Source organism: Oryctolagus cuniculus, chromosome 2, assembly GCF_051225735.1.
Source record: "Oryctolagus cuniculus isolate XC-2025 breed Fujian yellow rabbit chromosome 2, ASM5122573v1, whole genome shotgun sequence".
NCBI classification, from domain to species: domain Eukaryota; kingdom Metazoa; phylum Chordata; class Mammalia; order Lagomorpha; family Leporidae; genus Oryctolagus; species Oryctolagus cuniculus.
The window spans coordinates 192,007,424-192,028,680 of NC_142868.1; the positions used below are offsets into that span (position 1 = coordinate 192,007,424).

Below are 21,257 nucleotides of genomic sequence, written 5' to 3' on the forward strand. Positions count from 1 at the left end.
CATCTTTTCTAGTATTAATTTTCTTAGTTATGAATTAGGGGAATATCTTGTGTTTTGCAAGATGGTTGTGATAATTGAGAGAAGATACGTAGCAACTGATGCTCAGTGTGCCACGTATTCAATAAACTTGGTTATAATTAATAGTAATGGGGATCAGACTGTTGAGGAAAACAATAATAAATACTATGTGTTAAGTGCTTATAATGGACAGGTGCTTTAAAGTTCTCGTTACCACTAAAGTAAATGCTAGTATTATTACTAGTTTTAAATAAGGAAGCTGATGTTTACAAAACTAAAGCCACCAGCACTTGGACTATATAGCTAGTGAGTGCCCAACTCAGTCCAAACATGAGAAAGTCTAATACAAATGAGAGGAAGCTTTTTCACCTTTTTATTATAAAAAAAAGTTCAAGCCTACACAAAAGAGCATGGTATAATGAACCCCATGCCAGTATAATGAACACTTCACATTCTCCCACAAGGGCTTACAGTCGAGTTCACAAGTGATTAAAACAAGCTTCAGCGTAAAGTTTTGCCTGTGTTGTTCCATCTTGTGTAAGTCACTTAACAGTGTAAGCCCTGTTCCTAATATGTAAAATAGAGAAAAATACCATCTCAGAGGGTTACTATGAGAATGTATTTAACATAGTGCCTTGCCCGTTTTTACAAAACATTTATAAAGAGGTGTAAAGTGTGCATACAGATGTCTGCATACGAGCACAAACAAGATCTTATGAGCAATCATTCAATGAATTAGATAATTCAAAACTTCTACTCTGTATTGATGGTTGTGTAAAATCACAAATTTTTTTTCTTTTTTATTGTTCTGCCCAAGCATCAGACAACACAGGCTAAATCAGAGGATGGTGAAAGATAATCAGAGAGTGTAAGATGGAAACAAGAACAGAACAAGAAGGTATCAGTTTCCTTAAAACGCAGAATAGAACTGAATTCTGCCAAAAAAAAACCTAAGAAACACTGCCCTTACTTTGACATTGGCCTGAGTCAGTTAGGATTTTGAGACAGGATTCATGAAAACAGTTCTAATGCTCTGCAGTTGGAAAATGTGAGCTGAAAAACAGTATCTCATGGGAAAAAAGGCTTTGGATTTGAGGAACCGAGATTGGGATTAATCTATTAAGTCACTCTTATAATCACTAAAATCAAAATATTAACACACTAAATAAAAACCTATCAAAGTAATATTACCCATCTTAAAATAGTAATAACAAGTCAGTAATATGATTTCTTGTTCTTAATAGGCCACACAGGTAAAATCTAAAGTCCATTCAGCATAAAATTTAGTTTGATAGAGGTACCAGTGAAACTGGAAGCAGGACAATAACAGCTAACAATGACTCAGTACTAAGTGGTTTAAATTAAGAATTTAGGAAAGTAAATAAAAGTTTATAAGAAGGTCATTTCATATATACATATATATATAAAATATTTATGAAGTCCCACCTTCACAGAACTGAGGAACATGGTTATGAATTTCCCAAACTTCCCCAGTAATACAGATCTCACAGTCCTCCTTTGTGCTTCACAGTGGCAGCCTAAGCAGTCTTTCAGACTTCCCCTTACACATACCCAAACTCATCTCTCCTCACTATTATCACTACCACCTGTTTCATCATTTTCATCCCTATCCCTTCCTAGGGTCACTGAAAAAACTTCTGTCATTCTCTACAACCTACCTATCTGCATCTGTATTCTTAACTCTAGTTTATTCTTTTTCAAGTATTTCCCTAAAGAAGGATGCTTAATTCATGGAAGGTAAAAGGAAAGCATGTACTCAAAGGGTAAACAGCAAAAACATGCATGTACGCTACAATTCTGCTTGAGGAGTTTGGAAGCGACTACCACTGTATATTTCTGGGAAAAGCAAAGACATAACTGAATACTCCTTTGGCCTTGTACTAATATTAGCCTCAATTACCTTTTGGAAGCAGAACTGTTTTGCTAAAACAACCACCCATACAAACTGAAAGTACAACTTACGCCATTTTCCAAAACGGAGAGTTGATCTCGTGCTGCAACACCTCCAATTATCAGAAGTTCCCTGGAATAAGTATCAGAACAATAATGCTTTAACTGTTTGATCTGCATCTGCTCCTTCTAGGTGGAAATTACAGCCGAGTATGTGACTGACAAAGAATCCACAATAAAGTTAGTCTGCAGAAAGCTGGAAGAAAAGCATTTCATTCGCAGTAGCCATATACCTAAAATGAGGTAAAGTGACTGACGAGAATGTGAAACCTTCAAACACAGAAAAATTATTCCTCATTCACACATCCTTCCATATTAGGATAATTAATGGTCTTCTAAAATCTGGTTTAAACTACCTTTACAGACAAATGTACTTATATGTATATAAAATATATCTGAAAAAATACCCAAAATTCTATTTTTATAAAGTTGCCTCCAGAAGGGATAACTAGAACCTTGGGAGAATGAAAGAACACTTACTTTTCACAGAATGTTTAAGTTTTCCTCATTTCAACTAGTGCTAGGACAGACAGACATGCACATGCAAAACACTGAAACCCCTTCCTCACAAATTAACTGAAAATGGATTACAGGCTTAAATGCAGGACCTAAAACTGTAAAACTCACATCAAATATAGGAATAAATTTTCATGACCTTGAATTAAGTAAGGACTATCTTGGATACAATGCCAAAAATAGTAAGAAAAAATGAATTTGACTTCTTCAAAATGAAAAATTCCAAGAGTGTTAGGCTGCCACCTGGGATGCCAGCATCCCATATTACAGTGCTGGTTTGAGTCCTGATTGATCGGCTTCCAAACCACCTCCCTGCTAATGTGCCTGGGAAAGCAGCAAAAGATGGTTTGAGTGTCTGGGATCCTGCCAAATACATGGAAGACTCAGATGGAGTTCTTAAGTTCCTGGCTTTGACCTGTCCCAGCCCTGACCATTGCAGTCATCTGAGGAGAGAACCAACAGGTAGAAAATCTTTCTCCTTCTCTTTGTCTCTCTGTCACTCTGCCTTTCAAATAAATCAAATAAACCTCAAAAAAAAAAAAAAAAAAAGAAAACAAAAAACAAAAAAAAACACAACTCCAAAGGCCATTATTAAGATAGCATAAAAGATAAGGCATGGAATGGGGGAAATATTTGCAAATCATATACCTAATATACAAAATATGTATCAGAAAATATAAAGGACTATTGAAACTCAACAATAAAAAGACAGGAACCCAACTGAAAAATAGACAAAAGATTTGGACATTTCTCCAAAGAAAATATACAAATAGTCAACAAACACATGAAAAAAAGTTCAACATCATTAGCTAACAGTGAAATGTAAATCAAAATCACAGTAAGAAATCACTTCATATCCATTTACAACTACTACACTCAAAAAGAGTAAAAAGTATTAGTGAAGATGTGCAGAAACTGGATCCCTTGTAATAAATGGTAGTCAAAACTCCTTTCTGAGACAGCAAGGTAACTTTCAATTGGAAGTACCTACCAAGTCTTTTCCTTTATTAATTTTATTTGATTAGTCTTTTTTTTGTAGAATACTGGCTACTAAGAAAACAGATGACATGTTACTTAAAATGCTGTGCTACAATTCTACAACTCATTAAAAATCATCCTCATGGTTTCCTACCTTCACCTTCGCTATGTAACAGTAAAACTAAATAAACAAAAGGCTTGCCAGTCTATTAATGTACCATATCTAAGCACATTCCCTAATATTACTACCCACAGCACTGTGCTTCCTTATCCAGCAATGTCAGATAGCAGATTAGCTACCTAAGAATTGCCTGAGAGAGTTGTTTTTGTTCTTCTAAAAAACAGAAGAAGGCTTTAATTACTATTCCCTGGAATTCTAATTCTGACTATAACCTGGAGAGAGAACAATAAATTTGTGTTTTTAAATAAGGTCCCCAAGTTGCTAGGTTTAGAAATTACTGTCGTAAATCCATCATTCTTTCTCCAACAATACTTGTACTTTACTTTTATCCACTTTTGTAATCAGACATATTTATCACTATAAATTTAGCAGAAGATAATCACACACGAACATAATCTATGCTTACATGCAAAGCAGTTTTCAATAAGTCTGTTCAGGGGCCGGCTTTGTGGCATGGTAGGTAAAGCTGCTGCATGAGATGCCAGACCACACACACAGGCGCGAATTTGTCTGTCAGCTTCCACTTCTGATCCAACTCCCTGTTAATGGCCTGGGAAAAACAGCAGAGGATGCTACCCTCTGCTACCTCCATGGGAGACCTGGTAGAAGCTCCTGGCTTTGACCTGGCCCACCCCTGACTGTTGCAGTGAGTGAACCAGCAGATGGAAGATACTCTCTCTCCCTGCCTCCCTCCCTCCCTCCTGCCCTCCCCTCTGTGTAACTCTTTCAAATAATAAATCTTACAAAAAAAAAAAATCTGTTCAATTTGTGAGATCAATATTAAAAAGGGAGGCCTGGGGTGGAGATGTTTGGCTCTGTGGTTTAAATGCTCAGTAGTAAAGATGCCACTTGGAATATCCACATTCTGTACTGGTGTACCTGGGTTTGAGCCCTGTCCTGGCTCTCCTTCTGATCCAGGATCCTTCTAACGCACACCCTGGCATGAAGCAAATGAAGGCCCAAGTACTATAACCCACATGAGAGACTTAGATTGACTTTTGGATTCCTGGCTTCAACCTGACCCCATTACAGCTCTTCTGGGTATTAGTGGATGGAAGATGTCTCTCTTTTGTTTCTGTCTCTCTGCCTTTAAATAAATAAATAAGAACTTAAAAAGACAAACCTTCTGGAATTGGGTAGTGGTGAGAATTGTGCAACTTTGTTGAAAATACTATAAACCACAGAATCTTAGACAATTAAATAGTGAGTTTTACAGCCGCATGAGTTATGTTTTGAGAAAAAAAATAATCAAAAAGAAAAACAAAAATCAAGTGTCAGATCAATTAACAAAACACTTTACTTATATGATTAAAGTAAATTAATTAAAGAAATTGATGCTAAGTTAGAAATTCCATAGTATCATTTCATTTGTGGTCTCCCAGCAAAGGCAAAACGAGTTCCATAACTAACAGTTACCTGCCTGGACCCAAATGAAGAAAGCCATCACTTTGAGAAAGTCTAGAATCAAACTCATCAAATTTATCAACATGCTAGAAACAAAAAGAGTGGTATATTTTCTATGCAAATGAAGCAATGGAATGAATCTAACATTGAATGAAATGCTCCCTTTTAAAAAATGAACCTTTACTCCAACATTGTTCGATTAACCATGACATTTCGGGTAAGAAAAACAGGAAAACTATCAATTGGCCTGTTATTTTCTTTAAAAAAAAAATCAAACATTTACCAAATAAATGAAAGTTTATATATAAAGGAATTGTAATTATGTATCAGAGTCAGTATATTTACACTCAAACCTATATTATGTATGTACACTAAACTCCTATCTCATTTTTTCTACCTTACTGTTTTTATTTTTTATTGATTTGACAGGTAGAGTTATATTCAGTGAGACAGACAGAGAGAAAGGTCTTCCCTCTGTTGGTTCACTCCCAAAATGGCCGCCATAGCCAGTGCTGCGCCCATCTGAAGCCAGGAGCCAGGCGCCTCCTCCTGGTCTCCCATGTGGGTGCAGAGGCCCAAGCACCTGGGCCACCCTCCACTGCCCTCCCAGGCCACAGCAGAGAGCTGGACTGGAAGAGGAGCAACCGGGACTAGAACTCGGTGCCCACATGGGATACCAGCGCCACAGGCAGAGGATTAACCAAGTGAGCCACGGCGCCAGCCCACTTTACCCTTTTTCTAAAGCACTTCAAACCTAAAAACAGTAGATATTTGAACACAAAAGGAAAATTTACCTTAATTTAGGATTATCAATATATTTCTTAAACTGCTTCACATTATTCAAAGTTTGTTCAGCTAACTCCCGAGAGGGTTCAACGATGAGAGCTTTAGGAGCATTGGGGAGAAACTTTGTTTGTGCCACCTGTGCATTACCTTGGGGAAAAGATTAGAACACATTCAGATCTCTCCTTAAAAAGCCATTATTGGTAAAATCTGGTTGCAAATATTCCATTTTCAAAATTCTAAGTAACAATTATCAAGTATAGGACACAAACAAAACTTCAAGAATTCTGACACGAACAGACTTCCTTAAATTAAATCTACTTGGAATAATTATAATTGATACACAGGACATCCATAAAAGTGACTTGCTTTGTGATAAACAACTATGAAACATTAAGTAATTCAAACACATCAGGCAACACAATGGGTAAGATACAAAGCTCTGGCATCAGACTTGGATTTGAACTCAGTTCTACTACTTACTTGCTCTATGACCTTAGGCAAGTTAATTCAGGCCCATTTCCTCAGTTCTTTGCCTGTAAAATGGGAAGGGCACTACCTAACAGGACTGTGGTGAAGATTAAATAGTCCACTAAAGCACTGAATATAGTGCCATGGCCCCTAGTAAGCACATATTCCATGTAATAGGCACCATCACCATTATGACTGGGAATGCTTTAAATGCCTAAGCTAAAACCAAACAGAATTTATGAACCAGGATTGAAGTTCAACTTTATTGATGGTTTAAAGAAAACATGTGTGACAAAATCAAGACGGGAAATATAGGGAACGCATGAGAAGCTGTGCCGGCTGGGGTTTTCACTACCACCCATTTTAGAAGTCCCACCCTCTCAAGCGCAGTACCTGTGTGCTGTGATTTGACAGTGTAAGCATCTGGTGCCTTGCAAAGAGCAACAAAACCATCTTTTGGTGGAAACTTAAATTCTTCTTCACCGAAGTTAAATTTTAGTTCAGCATTCTAGCGTTGAATAAATGAGAAAATTAAAATTCTTCCCCAATGGCAAACATCCCAATACAAAATAATGAAGATCAAGCAGCTTTTACTTACAGAAAAATTTTTCTAACTACAATCTTAATTACCTTCAAAACACAGGCAGGAAAGAGGGCTTGGTTTTTCATATGTGCTGGTACTTCAAATGCCAGACCAAGATCTTTTCCTTTAAAGAGAGATTTAAATAATCAGAAAAGAACTTCTGCATGCTTACCCCATCAAATTTACAAACCTACCTACATTCAGGTTTTCCTTCTGAAGTCATGGATGAAATGTTCTGCCTGAGACAATCTCCTCACCTTTCCCCTTTACTTTAGAACCTGTCTCTTCTCCTCACCATATGTATATTTTTTCAAGGTTTATTTATTATTTATTTGAAAGGCAGAGTTACAGAGAGGCAGAGAAAGAGACAGAGAGAATCTTCTATCGGCTGGTTCACTCCCCACATGGCCACAATGGCCAGAGCTGGGCCGATCTGAAGCCAAGAGCCAGGAGATTTTATGGGTCTCCCATGTGGGTGCAGGGGCCCAAGCACTTGTGCTATCTTCTACTGCTTTCCCAGGCCATCATAGCAGGTAACTGGATTGGAAGTGGAGCAGATATGTCACAGCACCAGTCCCCTCTCAACTATATTTTTAATTATTCTCCACAATCAATTCTAAGGAATACAAACATACTCTCAAAGTAAAATACAAGCATGCCTGCCTCTTTTGAGTGCACCTCTCCCTCCATTTGCCTTCCATTTTTTGTCTTCCTTTTGTAGTAAAGCTCCCTGATTTCCATCTTCACTGTGTCAACTTCCTCTCATTCCATTTGCTATTAGACTGATTCCCAATCAGGTTTCCCTCATCCCTCTTGTTCTACCCAAACAGCTGTCAAGCTTATTAATGTACATGAGTCAAATTTAGTGATTAATTCTCATTCTTCATTCTCTAAACTAGACCCATCAGCAGCAATGGATGCAATCTGATTGCTCTTTTCCTTGAAACACCTTTTTTACCTGGAATTTAGAACAGATGCTCTCTCCATTCTACTGCTCTTGGCTTGTTTCCTTATTCTCTGCTGGATTCTCTTCAATCACAGGAATCCGGGCCTTAGACCTCTTCCATTCTTTTTCTATGCTCCCTCCCTAAGCAATCTAAACCTCCCACCCCCAGTCTGTGTCCAATACTACTAAACTAAAGACAGATGATGTCATTTCTTTGCTCAAAACCCTAATGGTTTTCCATTTTTACTCAAAATAAAAATTTATCTCTTAGCTCATATGGCCTGGCCTCAGTACCTCACTGGGCTAACATTCTATTACCCACCTCCAAGATCAGTGCACTCCAGACACATAGGCCTCCTCAGTTACTCAAGTACCTCATTTCAGGACCTTCACATTTACTGCTCCCTCTGTTGGAAATACTCTACCAGATACCTGCACAGCCCACTACCCAACTGATTCCTACTGAAATGCTAGCACATTAGCAAAGCCTTCTCTGACCATGGTAGAGAAAAGCAATCCACCCCGCACCTCCCACAACTATCACTCTCCACTCCTTTCTGTGCTTTATATCCTCCATCACAGACTCAGTACCACCTAACATGGTATCCCTATGTCTGCCTCTCCCCACCAGCCTGTCAACCCCACATAAGTAAAAACTTTATTTACTCCATCTTCTGCTGTGTCTCCTTTCCAACACTCACTAGGGGACCTGGCATATAACAAATGTACAATAAATATTTGCTCAAATGGGGTCAGCACTGTGGCATAGAAGGTTAACACAACCCATATGGGCACTGGTTCAAGTCCTGGCTGTTCCACTGCTGATCCAGCTCCCTGCTAATGGCCTGGGAAACCAGCAAAGATGGCCCAAGTGCTTGGGTCCCTGCACCCACGTGGAAGAAGCTCCTGGTTCCTGGATTTGGATCTGCCCAGTTCCGGCCACTGCAGCCATTTGGTGGGTGACCCAATGGATGGAAGATCTCTCTCTCTGTCTCTCCCTCTCTCTCTCTCTGTAACTCTACCTCTCAGTAAATAAATCTTAAAAAAAAATTTTACTTTCTTGCTCAACTGAAAGGCAGGGAGGGAGGGACAGAGATTAAAAGAGGATAAAGGCATTTAAAAAACAAAAACACGGTTACAGCAATAAGACAAGGCTTGGGACACTTGCATTTCACAGTGGAATGCCTAGTTTGGAGTCCTGGTTCTAGCCTCCTGCTAATGAGCACTTTGGGAAGCAGCCAGTGATAGCTGCTTGGGTCTCTCCCACTGACACAGGAAACCTAGCTTTGGCCTGTCCCAGCCTTGGCCATTGTGGGCACCAGGGAAATGAACCAGCAGAGGGAAGATCTTTCTGTCTCTATCTACTGTGGGAAAAAAAAAAAAACCATGAACACAGAATATATTCATTCTTGAACCAGCGTCCATATGGGATGCCGGGGTTCTATCCTACCCCATTATGCCACAACGGTGGTCCCTTGAATACATACTTCCTCAAAGATCCACAGAAAGCTTACCATTTTTGGAGAACTTGACATGCCCTTTATCTATATCTAGGTAACATCCAATGGTATCATGCATAGTGAACTCCTAGAGAACCAGAAAGTAAAGTGCTATTAATAGAAAGCAAAATTTTAAGTGAAGCTAAAAGTTCACATATAGCTGCATCAAAAGTATGTTAGCACCCTGAAATGATGTCTCGAAGCACTAATGCAGATGTTAAAAACACCTAAAGCATATAACATACAATGGCAGATGCATTTCACAGGTTTTTTGGAAGCAACATATTTAGGCATATCAGAGCAACTATATTTTGATTCACCAGCATCAAAAATAAGAAATAACATATGCATTAAAGCCAAGAAGAAAATCAAAATGGGGTAAAAAAAAGACAATGTAACCCATTTTTGAGAGACTAATAAATGGCATAAAAGAAAATCTGTTATTTCTACATATGTACCTAGTTTTGCATTATTTCTTCATTAAAACCCGTATGTGAGCTTTCTGAGAATATACAATCCTCTTGACTTTGAGAATCTTTTCAATAGTCACATTCACATCATACGTGATCAAGAGTGCAAGGAAACTTACTAATGTTATGTTCATGTCAATAACATAATAGCTTACCTCTCCATAATTATCAAACTGTTTATTATGGGATTTCTTTCCTGTTCCTCCAAAGCCAAATCCAAACTTGTCTGTACCTAGATTTAACAAGTAGTTTATTTATAAATGTCAAGAGTAAATCTAAAGTAAAAAGCCAGATTTTAATCCAAAGTAAAAAGTAATTTTATTCACACCAATATCCCCATTTCAAAAAGTCATGGAAAAAATATCCCCTCTGTTTCAAAATCCCATAAACAACTGAAGAGTTTTTAACCTTTGGGACCATCAAATATTACAGATAAATATGACACCGCATCACTCTTTGCTTTGATTACCATGCAGTACTGTGTGGTACATATTCATACACAATAATTTTATTTGACTCTTCATACTTTTAATCTTAGTTCCCCTGATTTCATACTGTTATAACACATGTACTTGTAAATACAAATTTTTTTTTGAATAGGGTGAGATTTTATTCTGTTTCTCTAAAATCAAATTTTGTAAGTTAAGTTTACTTGTTTGTGTCTCAAAATAACAATGTTAATACCCACAAACATCAGTCAATTCATTTATTTTAGAAACACTTACCTAGGTCTAAGGAGGCCTGCATGGTAGACCAACCAACTCTGCATAAGCCTTGGTCATGACAGGATACTTCATAGTAATGTTTCCCTAAAGGAGCAAAACATTTTGAAGAATTGTATAAATCAAACACATACGATTAATCTACCAAGTTGCAACTTTACGACTGTCACTGAATTATAATGTGTGTACCGAATGAAGAATTAAAGGTCTTTTCATACGACTGGAAATCTTTCCAGATCTGCCATTTAAAGCTATTTAAAGAAATTCATCTGTTCATACATTGTCTCAAGAGTTTCTACAACTACAAATGCTGTTCAAATACCTTTCATCAATCCTTTAGTAGCTCTACACCCATGCCATTCCTTTACTTCTCGGCTTTGACAGCAAAGACCATCTGACCCAATTGCTGGAGAAAAAACAGGAAAACATCAGTACCGGTTTTATAAATAATGTATTCCAAAATAAGTATCATTCAGTCACACTAATAAGATAATTACTTCACTTGATGCAATGTTCCAGAGACTAAGATTTGTTGATTGCTAGGGGAAAGCAATATTTTCCCTAAGAATAACTACCCTAATTCACCCCCTATATGTCCTTGGTTATGCTGAGGTCTAGTTTCTATGCTACTACCTGTTAATTACAGCAACATTTTATAGTAACAAATCTGAAACCAAATAGCACTAACAGTAGCTCATTGCCAACACAAATTCATTAAGATGATCATTTCTGTAAGGTACTTTAAAGAAACTGGCCCACAAGGAGGAGCAGCACCAACTCATCAATATCTGTTTCCTCATTTTTTACTTAAGTTACAGCTAGACAGACTATTATTCTAAAACGTAACTGGAACTATCCCAGGGTGTTCCCCCATCCATGGATTCAGAAACCATGACTGAAAAACAAACCTGTTATAATTTGTGAATTTGCTATTTGAGTAAGGAAAGTTCATCCACCACCAAACTGTATATGTAGTTTTATATACTTAAGTTTACATGAAACACATGCATTAAATATATGCAGAATTTATATCGAATCCTTATATGCAAAAGAAGCCAATTTTATATTGCTCTAAATGGATTATGTCAGCATCTCTTGTTGAATAAACCCCTTTTCCTCATGAAACATTATTTTTTCCTGTATATTAACTTCTCATATATTCTGAAACTTATTTCTACTACATTCCACTATTTATTCCTATGCCAGTACTATCCTATTTAATTATAAAGAGTATATTTTACTATCTGGTAAATTAAATCTTTGGGTACTGTACTTTCCTTGTGGTTCTTATGTGTTATTATTTAAGATTCTGAATTACAAAAGAGCTGGTAAAATCTATGCACTTACCAAAAGCAGATCCTCTATCATATGGGTTCATTTGCCATTTGTTGAGCACTAAACAATAAATAAGAAAAGTTATCCACAAACACATGAATAGTCCCTAAAACACAAAGCTTATAATTTATATTTTATATGATACCTTAATTTCTCTAGATTCAATGTGGTTTTACACATTATTTGGATTACAGGGGTGGGGAACTCTTCTTCTGCCCAGGATCATTTGGCTATTGACAATGAAATTCATGGATCACACAAATGATCAACTTAAAAATAAGCCTGCTATTGAGTCCCACCTGTGGCTGTCCTTGCAGGGCCAGACCAAAATATTTTCCCCAAACTTGATTCAGAGTGTAAAGTAAAACTGTTACTTACAGGTAAAACTGAAACATGGCAAAGATAGTAACTACTGGCCTGCTAGGGACTAAAACTTACCTCCTCACTTGCTGCTGTGTATTTGTGTGATGACAGGATTTTGGCCCTAACCCCACTTCACTGATAAAAGTTAATTACTAAACAAGCTGATTCCAGTCATGGTGGAAATGACTGACCAGCATTTCAGAGTCTCATTGTATTTTTATCAGTCTTAAAAGCACCAGGGTCAGCACTGGGGCATAGCAGGTTTAGCCACTGCCTGTGATACTGACATCCCACATGGTGCCAGCCGTGTCCCACACTCTAGCTACCTGCTATGGCCTGGAAAAGCAGCTGCAGACAGACCAAGTACTTGGGCCCCTGCATCCACATGGGAGACCCGGAGGAGGCTCTTGGCTCCTGGCTTTGGCCTGACCCAGCTCTGGCTGTTGTGGCCATTTGGGGAGTGAACTAGAGAAAGGAAGCTCTCTCTCTGTCCTCCTTTTTCTGTATCTCTCTCTCTTCCTCTGCCTCTCTAACTCTGCCTTTCAAGTAAATAAATAAATCTTCAAAAAAAAAATCAAGTCCTTTCTCATAAACAATTCAGTATTACATTTAAAAGTCACACATTTTTTTCCTTCCTCACTTTTATGGAATTGGGATTTTCCTTTTCTGAAGCATTTTAATACTTTATGGATAAGCAAAGAATTGTAACAGCTAAAGACAACCCTGCGTATTTTCTAGTCTAACTCTCCACCCAAAGTAGGATTCCTCTCTAGATTATTTCTTGTTAAAAGATATCTATCATCTTCTTAAACACTTTAAACAATAGAGGAATAACTTTCTTGAGGTTCACCCTTCCATTATTGGTTCAATTTAGTTATTAGCAAAGACTTTAAGTTACACAGAAATCTTTATCTAATGGGTCCCAGTCCTGCCCTCTAGAACACTTATTTTTTTCTCCAGATCACTTCAAGGAATTAACAATTCCTTTGTTACTTCTGTTCCATGTTTAAATACCCACTTTTTAAACAGCTATAAAAGGACATGACTTTTAAATGTATTACCACTCTGGTTTCCCTTCTTCAGAAGCATTCTCTTCTATCAGCTCCTCTCATAAATGATGGCACAGTCGCTACAAGTTCCAAAACTGTTTTTAAGAATACGCCAGTGGTCTAAATAGTGACAACCATTATCTATCTGAAAATTCATTTACAAGTGAATTAATTCTTTGAATTATGTAACATTATTTTCAAAGTGAACAGAAAATGTTGATATGCCAAGTATGCTCTGCTTAAGCTTGTTATTTTGTTGCGGTCCTGATTTGTAACATGAAACAAGCTAGCTACTTTAAATTGTTAAAATATAACAAAATTATAGGTTAATCAAGATAGAACAGAATTCAGAAAATATGACTGAAAGACCAGAAAACTGAGCTAATATTATTGTTCATGGCAGAAATAGGATCCAAAATTCTAATACAGGACCAATCTCCACTTTAAAAGGACTACAAGTAAGAAGCTGACTTTAAAATACACATTTTACATTTGAACTTCCTGGGGTCCTTCTTTCTTATGGCAGAAGAAAAAGAATGCTTCTTTCCCTATATAAAGCAATACATCCCACCATCAAGCATTTTTACTCCATAAATTATGTGCAACGTCCTTACTTAACACCTTACAAAATGTTGCACCAATTTGTATAATACTATATACAAAAACTTATAAGGTTAAGAAAAACACTAAAATAGCTGTTATTTCCAAAATGCCAGTGTTTTCTCAAGGGGAGCTGTATTACTATTTTAGGAAAGGACAGCTCTGCATTGCTTAGGCATTCAATGGCACTTAGCATCCCTGGCTTCCTGGGCACCTAATTTCAATATCACCCTCTAAATATTGACAATAAAAGTACATACTCAAGCCTCACATTTCCAAATGTTAGAGATGAGATTCACTGATTTATACAAAAGGCAATATCAATTATAGAAACTACCTGAAGCACCGGTTTTGATTGTTGTTTTTCCTTTTTTGCCTTCCTGCTGGTCTTTCAAAGTTTCATAAACTATCTGGATAACTGGGATACTGAAAGCCTATCAAAGAAACAGAAGGTCTCTATATCATATCCAGATATTAATTAGTTTAATAATCAATAAATTTGACCAAAGTTATGTATGCACATTAAATCATTACACATATTCCAGAATGCTCTCGAATTTCTTTTACACAAACCAAAATAACAGAATTGACTGAATAAAGGAAATATGAGCCAGTTGACAGCCCATAACAATAAATAAGGGGGAGGGCAGTGCTGTGGCACAGTGGGTAAAGCCTGCAGTGCCAGCATCCCATATGGGCACAGGTTTGAGTCCTGGCTGCTCCAGTTCCAATCTAGCTCTTGGTTAATGTGCCTGCGAAAGCAGTGCAGGATGGTCCAAGTACTCGGGCCACCCCACACACCTGGGAGACCCAGAAAAACTCCTGGCTTCTGACTTCAGATCGGCCCAGCTCTGGCCATTGTAGCCATTTGGAGTGAACCAGTGGATGGAAGATTTTGCTCACTTGCTCTAACTCTGCTTTTCAAATAAATAAATAAATCTTTAAAAATAAACAAACAAATAAATAAATAATGGGGACCTGCAAAATGAACCTGAAGAGGAAAAATAACATCCAGTCTGATAAACTGAATCGAGTCTAGGTCAACAGATCTCTAACTTCTGCTTGCAATCTATTTTTAACAATAACTGCATTAAAATTCAAAAGTAAATATAAACACTAAAGACACTGTATCTCATCTTCCAAGACGACTTTAAAATTATATTCTTAAAGCCTTACTCTTTTGTAGATGTTCACAATTAGCGGACAACTAAAATAGTACTCTAAATGGCAAGTAGTCAATTTCTTTTACTTTAGAGATGTTTTATTAAATATTTCAAAGTATTTCAAAGTTAACGTTCAAAGCTAATTTAAAATTCAACACTTACAAATAAGTCAATTTCAATGTACTACTTACACCAGTTTTTCCACTTCCTGTTTCTGCAGCCTGAAGAGAGAAAAAGTTGATTTCAGTTTAAATTAACAAGATCAAATTAACATATCATGTAGAAATCTTACAGTTAACTCATTACATTTATTATAGCCTCCAGATTGCCCAGACTTTCTCAGTTAACTCACTCATCTTGTCAGTTCCCTCAACCCCTTAAGAATCTGCTGTCCCATTTCCTTTCTCGTTACTACCGTTAAAAATGAAGCCCTCATCCTTTTAACCCAGATTATCACAAAAGTGGCTTAACAGGGGCCAACATCATGGCATGGCAGGTTAAGCCACCGACTGACACCTGCATCCGACATCAGAGTACCAGAGTGTATATATATGTATATATATAGAGAGAGAGAGAGAGAGAGAGAGAAAAGTAAGTAGCTTAAAAGTAATATAATCCCACAGACCTACACTACAACCTGTTCAAAAACAGCCTTCATAAAAAACCAATTCTAATCATGTAACACTTTTGCTTACTAACTTGCAAGGCTCAGAGCAGGCACAGTGGGTAAAGCTGCCACCTGCGAGAACAGCATCAATATGGGCAACAGTTCATGTTCTGGCTGCTCCAATTTTTTTTTTTTTTTTTTTTTAAGATTTATTTATTTATTTGAAAGTCAGAGTTACACACACAGAGAGAGAGTCTTCCATCTGCTGGTTCACTCCTCAACTGGCCGCAACAGCCAGAGCCGCGCCGATCTGAAACCAGGAGCCAGGATCCTCCTCCAGGTCTCCCACATGGGTGCAGGGGCCCAAGAAATTGGGCCATCTTCTACCTCTTTCCCAGGCCATAGCAAAGAGCTGGATCAGAAAAGGAGCAGCCGGAACTAGAACCGGCACCCATATGGGATGCCAGCAATTCAGGCCGGGGCGTTAACCTGTTGTGCCACAGCGCTGGTCCCACTTTCTTTTTTTTTTTTTTAATTTTTAATTTTTTTTTTTAATTTTTTGACAGGCAGAGTGGACAGTGAGAGAGACAGAGAGAAAGGTCTTCCTTTGCCGTTGGTTCACCCTCCAATGGCCACCGCGGCCGGCGCACCGCGCTGATCCGATGGCAGGAGCCAGGAGCTTTTCCTGGTCTCCCATGGGGTGCAGAGCCCAAGTACTTGGGCCATCCTCCACTGCACTCCCTGGCCACAGCAGAGAGCTGGCCTGGAAGAGGGCAACCGGGACAGAATCCGGCGCCCCGACCAGACTAGAACCCGGTGTGCCGGCGCTGCAAGGAGGAGGATTAGCCTAGTGAGCCGCAGCGCCGGCCTGGTCCCACTTTCAATCCAGCTCCCTGCCAAAGGCCTGGAAAAAGAAGTGGAAAATGGCCCCAGTGTTTGTCCACTGCCACCCACGTGGGAAACCCAAATGAAGCTCCTGACTTCAGCCTGGCCCAGCACTGGCGGTGGCAGCCACCTGAGCAGTAAAGCAACAGATGAAACCTTCCTCTAACTCTTTCAAAATAAAGACAAATCTTTTTAAGAAAAGTTCTGAGACTCCACTGCCAACAGATATCCAAATTGTTTAACACAACACTTGAGAAAGAGCTCAAATAAAATGACTCAGTATGTATTTCCCATTTTATCTCAAATTAAATTCCCAGGGCCGGCGCCGTGGCTCAATAGGCTAATCCTCCACCTTGCGGCGCCGGCACACCGGGTTCTAGTCCCGGTCGGGGCGCCGGATTCTGTCCCGGTTGCCCCTCTTCCAGGCCAGCTCTCTGCTATGGCCAGGGAGTGCAGTGGAGGATGGCCCAGGTGCTTGGGCCCTGCACCCCATGGGAGACCAGGAAAAGCACCTGGCTCCTGGCTCCTGCCAGGATCAGCGCGGTGCGCCGGCTGCAGCGGCGGCCATTGGAGGGTGAACCAACGGCAAAAGGAAGACCTTTCTCTCTCTGTCTCTCTCTCTGTCCACTCTGCCTGTCAAAAAAAAAAAAAAAAAAAAAAAAAAAAAAAAAAAAATTCCCTAGGCACACATCTTTAATACAAACATAAACTAATAAAAGTAAGTGAACTGCTCCAGGGTCATACCCCACAGTCCCCTAATGCACTGTTTTTGTTGCTGCTCACTCTGTCTAGAAAGTATTTCTTTCTCATTTTCCCTTGTCAAAAATCCACTTGATCCAAGCAGTCCCTTACGCTTCTTCAAGCAGAAGGGTAACCAGACTCCCACTAGAGCCCTGCAGTACTCTGTGTTTCATGCACTTGTCACATTCTCTTCTGTAACATTTATTTCTGTGCATGTCTCAGTGCCCTATTTTGTTCAAACTTTTCACTGGCAAAGACTGCATCTTTTTTACCTGAGAACAGCAAATATATCATAAACGTGTGTGTATAAAATTATTTTGGTAAAAGCGCCATTTTTAAGCTTATGGAGTTCTTAAATTCGGTCACAGACAGCCCCAGAATTGTCTGTCCCCAGCTCCCTGCTGCCTATCAATTTTAAACATACCATAAGTACATCACCTCCTCCTAGGATCAACGGGATAGATTCAGCCTGGATATCAGTTGGGAGGCTAAAAGAATCATATTTGAAGAATTTTAGTTAGAGGGAGACAACTCACAAGAGCCAACTAAGAAATATTGAACTGTAAGCCTAAAGCAATTTTATTTGATAAATACAACCAATCTTTTTCAGCTAGAAGTATATCAAAGTTAAAAAAGGATACTTTCTAAAATTCAGAGAATCACAACATCAGCTGAATTTCTCTTTCTATCCCAAAGCACTTAATAAAATCACTAACAACTGTTAAATTATAAAACACCCTTGACACAGATGCATTTCTGCTCTATGTACTTACAGCCAATCCATCTCCTCCACAGCTTGTGCAATCTCAGGCATAACACCCATCTCTGAAAACAAAAATTAATTTTAAAAACCATAAATCACTCAAAATTCATTCAACAGAGGAAAGGCTTTGAAGCACAGCTCAGTCATAGCACACCTACTCAGTGTGGTACTGTTCAGGAGTGTAAGTTCTGAACACAGAGTTGGGTTCAAATCCAAGCTCTCACCTTGGGGAAGGTCATATTATCTGCTTTTCTCCACTTGAAATGAGGCTTACATTACCTACTTTGTAGGGATGTAGGAAGACAGGAGATAATGCAATGCATTTGGTGCAGAGTTGTCACCGATACCATAGCACAGAATTGGTATACTTCTTGTGACTGTTAGTGAAACATTTACCAGTTAAGCAAGGTTCTATACTAGCATATTGGTTGTTTCATTTAAAGATAATGTGGCAGTTATGTGCTTTGACTCTCAACAGTCACTGTAGACCCTCAAATCATCTGAGAAAAATGAAGAGAAGTAAAAAAACCTCACTTTTACAGGCAGCTGTAATCAATACTTTGGTTAACTTAAGCAGGAAGGGGTGAAAACTTGAGCCACAGGTGAAGATCCGCTCTACCCTTAACCATACACATATTTAAATGATCTTACTTCTGAACTGCCCCAAATGAATGGACTGGGTTTTATCACTTCTCAAATGAACTGCAGAAGGTAGTCATACAAGTAGTAGTTGGATTTACTTAAATTTGTCTTCCAGATAAGAATTGATTTTTACTTTAAGTCTGCACTTATAAAATGCAGCTTTTATTACTGTTATCAAAATATATACCAATACACATTTACAATGGAATAAAAAATGAGCAGTATTCCAATATTCCCAGAAATCTTGAAATTTTCTTTGTCATTGTGCAAACACACAAAACAAATCCATAAACTATTCTTTAGAAATTTTCATTTGCATTACTTGAGCAGAATCATCATTTTGAAAAAAGAAGTGTTTCCTAATTAAATTTCCCAAGAAAAATCTACACAGAGAAGCTGATGAAGATCTAGAGTTCTATATCCAGGCAGATCTTTCTAAGAATTACTCCCTTTAGGGTCTAGCTATATTCTCTTTCCTAACTATAAACTGGCTGGAAAACAAAACAAAACAAAGTGATGGGCTTTTTTTTTTTTTTTTTTTTTGACAAGCTCAGTGGACAGTGAGAGACAGAGAGAAAGGTATTCCTTTGCCGTTGGTTCACCCTCCAATGGCCGCCGCACCGCACTGATCCTAAGGCAGGAGCCAGGTACTTATCATGGTCTCCCAGAGCTGGCCTGGAAGAGGGCAACCGGGACAGAATCCGGCGCCCCGACCGGGACTAGAACCCGGTGTGCCGGCGCCGCTAAGCGGAGGATTAGCCTAGTGAGCCGCGGCGCCGGCTGTGATGGGCTAAGTGTTGCTGAAGCTTCTTGAAAACTTACAAGCAGCAACCACACAGTACTTTCAGCAAATCCGACATCTTCCTGTCCTACTCTGGTCACGATCTCTGCATGTTCTTTGAGACCATGTTTTCTTTGACACTTTTTAAAATATTTTCCTTTTTTTACTTGAGAGCTAGAGTTACAGTGAGAGGGAGAGACAGAGAGAGAGGTCTTCCCTCTGCTGGTTCATTCCCCAACTGGCCGCAAGGCCGGAGCTGCGCCGATCTGAAGCCAGGAGCCAGGTACTTCTCCTGGTCTCCCATGGGGTGCAGGGGCCCAAGGACCTGGGCCATCCTCCACTGCCTTCCTGGGCCACAGCAGAGAGCTGGCCTGGAAGAGGAGCAGCCGGGACTTGAACCGGCGCCCATATGGGATGCCGGCGCGGAGGATTAACGTCCTGCCCCACGGCGCCAGCCCCAAGCTTAACACTTCTAACAGTTAAGGGAAAACAGGGATACTCAGCTTTAATTCTACTTGCATCTTTATTTTTGTTGTATACAGACTCTTGCCCAATCGGTTAACGTTCCTGAAATGTATGTACAACTTCCACAGATGGGAACCTAACGGGGATGGCGCACATCCTGCCTGCACGCCACCAGTTAAGGCCGGTGAAACCACTTGGTCTAGTCCAGCAAAGGCAACCATTAGTGGGCCTTCAAATTCCATAAATGGTAGCAGGCTGATTTTTAACTCTGTAATTTTGTGTGGCCTTCAAACGACGCTGTAAATATTCAAACGGCCCTTGGCCGAAAAAATAAACCTGTTTCCTATCCCTGCAAACGACAACCCGGAACTACTCTACAAACCTCAGCTGGAAAAGTAAAACAGCAACCACTCTGACTTGCCCTTGTCTCTTCGTAGGGCATGTTGAACAGTCCCAAATCCTCTTGCGTAACCAGACATCGTGGAATTCCTAACAGTCTGACACTGGAGAAGAGTGAACACTATGCAATCCAGGAGAAGAACATTGACAGAGTGGGCCGGAGGTGAGGATACCTTTACTGCTATTTAAACTCATCACACTAGAAGGCTGCTGGCTTTCTACAATGACGGGTGCGAAAAGCAAGCAGAACGGGGCAGGGCAAAACCCCAGCTACGGGGCTCGACAACGACATCAAATCCCTCCCGTGGAGTCCAGGAGGGCGTCCCCAGGCAAACAGCGACGGCTTTTCACAACTCCCTGGCGCCCACGGGAATGGCCACTCCGGCTTGGGCTTCAACGAGGAACGTTAACGTCGCCAGGGCAGCGTTTAACGACAGATAAAGACCCAGCTCCGCGCCTGGACTGCAGCTGGGGAGCGGCCTGAAGCAAGCCGACACGAGAGGCAGTTTTGCCATCTTCCCAAAGGAGCCCTCCCCACGCCCGGCCGCGGAGCCGCGAGCAGGAAAAGGTGCGTCAGTGGCCCTGCCACGTCGGAAAGGCCGGCGGCCAGGAGCGGCGCGGGCAACGCCGCTGCCCCGTCTGCGCCCCGAGGGTGCCTGGCAGCAAAGCCAGGGGCGGCCCGGCCCGGCCAGCACCTCCGGACAAACGCCCTCCCCGAAGCCCAGCCGCGCGGCCGCGGCCCCGGGGCGGCCGTCTCCTCCCGCAGCAGGTCCCCCGCTGGCCGCTCCCATCCCCCGACCTCCCCAACAGCTGTCCCAGGGCCGCGGAGCGGAGCGAGCCGCCCACACCTCCCCGGCTTCCAGAAACGCACCGGAGAAGGCCGCCATTTTGCCCCGTCGTCCGCCGCCGCTCTCGCTCGCTC

At 40.1% G+C, this 21,257-nt stretch overlaps 1 protein-coding gene across 1 annotated transcript in view; it reads right to left on the reverse strand.

Annotated features, from left to right (window-relative positions):
- DDX1 (DEAD-box helicase 1) overlaps positions 1 to 21,257 on the reverse strand; it is a 37,491-nt gene extending 16,234 nt beyond the window's left edge. Inside the window, exons 1-14 of the mRNA XM_002710035.6 lie at positions 21,207 to 21,257; positions 18,059 to 18,110; positions 17,710 to 17,773; positions 15,244 to 15,273; positions 14,227 to 14,323; positions 11,890 to 11,937; positions 10,865 to 10,948; positions 10,546 to 10,629; positions 9,976 to 10,052; positions 9,366 to 9,438; positions 6,953 to 7,029; positions 6,716 to 6,830; positions 5,863 to 6,001; positions 2,002 to 2,062 (exon numbers count right to left, since the gene is read on the reverse strand). Coding sequence (XP_002710081.1) covers positions 2,002 to 2,062; positions 5,863 to 6,001; positions 6,716 to 6,830; positions 6,953 to 7,029; positions 9,366 to 9,438; positions 9,976 to 10,052; positions 10,546 to 10,629; positions 10,865 to 10,948; positions 11,890 to 11,937; positions 14,227 to 14,323; positions 15,244 to 15,273; positions 17,710 to 17,773; positions 18,059 to 18,110; positions 21,207 to 21,222 — 1,017 coding nt within the window. The 5' untranslated portion in view covers positions 21,223 to 21,257. The remainder of the gene's footprint in view (positions 1 to 2,001; positions 2,063 to 5,862; positions 6,002 to 6,715; positions 6,831 to 6,952; positions 7,030 to 9,365; positions 9,439 to 9,975; positions 10,053 to 10,545; positions 10,630 to 10,864; positions 10,949 to 11,889; positions 11,938 to 14,226; positions 14,324 to 15,243; positions 15,274 to 17,709; positions 17,774 to 18,058; positions 18,111 to 21,206) is intronic.